The 2,500-nt window shown below is 44.1% G+C and overlaps 1 protein-coding gene across 2 annotated transcripts in view; it reads right to left on the reverse strand.

Moving 5' to 3' along the window:
* LOC119574179 (putative uncharacterized protein DDB_G0291608) overlaps window positions 1–2,500 on the reverse strand; it is a 117,770-nt gene that overhangs the window by 7,777 nt on the left and 107,493 nt on the right. Inside the window, exons 4-5 of one of the 2 annotated variants that reach the window (XM_037921274.1) lie at window positions 1,234–1,703; window positions 564–746 (exon numbers count right to left, since the gene is read on the reverse strand). In XM_037921274.1, coding sequence (XP_037777202.1) covers window positions 564–746; window positions 1,234–1,703 — 653 coding nt within the window. The remainder of the gene's footprint in view (window positions 1–563; window positions 747–1,233; window positions 1,704–2,500) is intronic. The other variant, XM_037921276.1, reaches the window with a different exon arrangement.

Genomic DNA, 2,500 nt, shown 5'->3' on the forward strand with positions numbered 1-2,500 from the left:
GATCCTACGTAAGATTTCCTATCGTAAAATATTCGTCAGACCTTCATAAGTACTTCATAAGTAAGTCCTTCGTTAAGTATGACCTTCGAAAATAAGTCTTTACTGAGTACCACGGAAGTAAGACCTTCGTAAGTCCTTCATAAGTTTCCTAAGTCTTTCATAAGTAAGAGTTTCCTAAATCTTGCGCAAGTAAGATTTTCCTGAGTCTTCCGTAAGTAAGATCATACATCCTTCATAAGTAAGTTCTCCGTAAGTAAGACCTTCGTAAGTCTTCCCTAAGTCCTAAGCAAATAAGTTTTTTTCCTAAGTTCTACGTAAGAAAGACCTTCGCAAGTAAGTCTTTCGTGATTAAGTCCTACGTAAGTATCTTTCCTAAACCTCTCAAAAGTCCTTCGTAACTGTCCTTTCTAAGTCCTACGCGACGAACACCTTCGTAAGTCCTTCACAAACAAATCCTTCGTAAGTCCTTCACAAACAAATCCTTCGTAAGTCCTTCACAAACAAGGGCCCTTCGTAAGTCCTTCACAGACAAATCCTTCGCGGGCCCTTCGTCAGGTACTCACGGGCGTCGCGGGCGATTCCGGCGAGACGTAAGTCGGCTGCTGGGCGGACCCTGCAGTCAACAGGAGCTCCGTGTCCTCGAGTAGGTTTTCGGGCACGAAAGCCTCCTCGCCGTCCTCTGTGGGTAGCATCACCCCGGGCACTTCCTCGGGCACGTAATTCCCATTTCCCTTTGCCTTTATGACCTGCGGTGCCAGAGGGAGGGAGGAGGGGGGAGGGGGAGGGAAGGGGGGGTTAAAAATGGGTCTTGGTTTATGCTGTTCGGAAAAGGGGGTATAGGTGTGTTGTGGTATGGTTTGGGTGTTATTAAATGGGTTAAGGTGTTGTAGGAGAGGGAGAAGTGTAGAGTGGGTTAGTGGGTCTAGGGTTGTGTTGTTGTTGGGTTGTGTTGTATTATGGTTTAGATTGCTCAAGGTTTGAAGATCCCTTTGTTGTTATTTGTGAGTTTGTTGTTATATGTTATGTTATATTATGCTATGTTATGTTAAGTTGTGTTATATTATGTATTACAGACTTTATATACGGCAATAAATATTTATTAGTAATTATCAAAACTACTAAGAGAATTAAACGGAAGCACCAACCTAAGGATACAGAAGTACCAACCTAAGTAAACGGAAGTACCAACTTAAGTAAACAGAGGTATAAACCTAAATAAAGTGAAGTACCAACCTTCATCAACTTCTTCGGCTTATCGAGAAGTTTCTTTAGGACTTTGGCATCCTTGTCGGCGTCCGAATGCTTGGGCGAGTCCTGGGCTTCATCCTTCAGCCCGTCGCCGCTGATGGTCAGCGAGGAGGAACCCGGCGTAGGGTCGACGGCGTAGGAATCCATCTTGTCCTCGAGCTCCTCCTCGTGTCCCCAGCCCGGCTGCAGCTCGGGGTCGAAATCCGTGATGAAGAAGGGCGCCCCCTCTCGAACGGCGCCTCCGAACTGGCCAGGCCCTTGGGACACTTCCAGGAACCCGAAGGGAGGTGTGCCAGGCCCGGGGGCGTCGCGCCTTCCCTCAGGACGACCCTGGAAGGCCTCCCTCGCGTCGTCGGCCTCGTAGTCCGCCTGGCGCTTCCGGAGGCTGTCCGCGTGGGTCGCCGGCGGGAGGACGTAGACGGAATACCGCTGGCTGCTGGGCGAGAGCAGCGCGTCTGCGGGAGAGGCGGCGTTACGAGTGCTATTGGCGTTGTTGTTGTTAAGTGATGTTGTTATTATGATGATGATGATGATGATGATGATGATGATGATGATGATGATGATGATGATGATGATGATGATGATGATGATGATGATGATGATGATGATGATGATGATGATTATCAAGCTAAGTGATGGTAGTTTTATGATAATTTTTCTCTTCTTATTAATTATATAATATAATTCAAACTTTTATCATTCATAGATTGATATAATATACACATACACAACACACACACGTGTGTGGAGGTGTGTTTGAATTATATACATATATTTACACACACATTATATATATATATATATATATATATATATATATATATATATATATATAATATACACACATAATGTGTATATATATATTAATATGTATACATATATAGACACATGCATATACATTATATTAGTGTGTATATACATATACATACACACACATATGTGTATATGTGTGTGGTGTGTGTGTGTGTGTGTGTGTGTGTGTGTGTGTGTGTGTGTATGCGCGTGTGCGTGTGTGCAAATGTGTGTATGTTTCTATTTTTGTAAATTAGGCTTCGGAACGCTAGGGCAAACTTCATACCCATCAATTTCAACCTGCATATCATCAAGACTAATACACAGGATATTTTACTGCCACGCCCGAATGAGGATGAGTAACGAGTTCATGTGTTTATGACAGGATCGGACAGTCGTGTCCGTTTTCCCAGGCAATCTATACTTCACCGAATAACTCGGCCGTGAACAAATCCCATGT

The sequence above is a fragment of the Penaeus monodon genome, chromosome 6 (assembly GCF_015228065.2).
Source record: "Penaeus monodon isolate SGIC_2016 chromosome 6, NSTDA_Pmon_1, whole genome shotgun sequence".
Lineage (NCBI taxonomy): Eukaryota > Metazoa > Arthropoda > Malacostraca > Decapoda > Penaeidae > Penaeus > Penaeus monodon.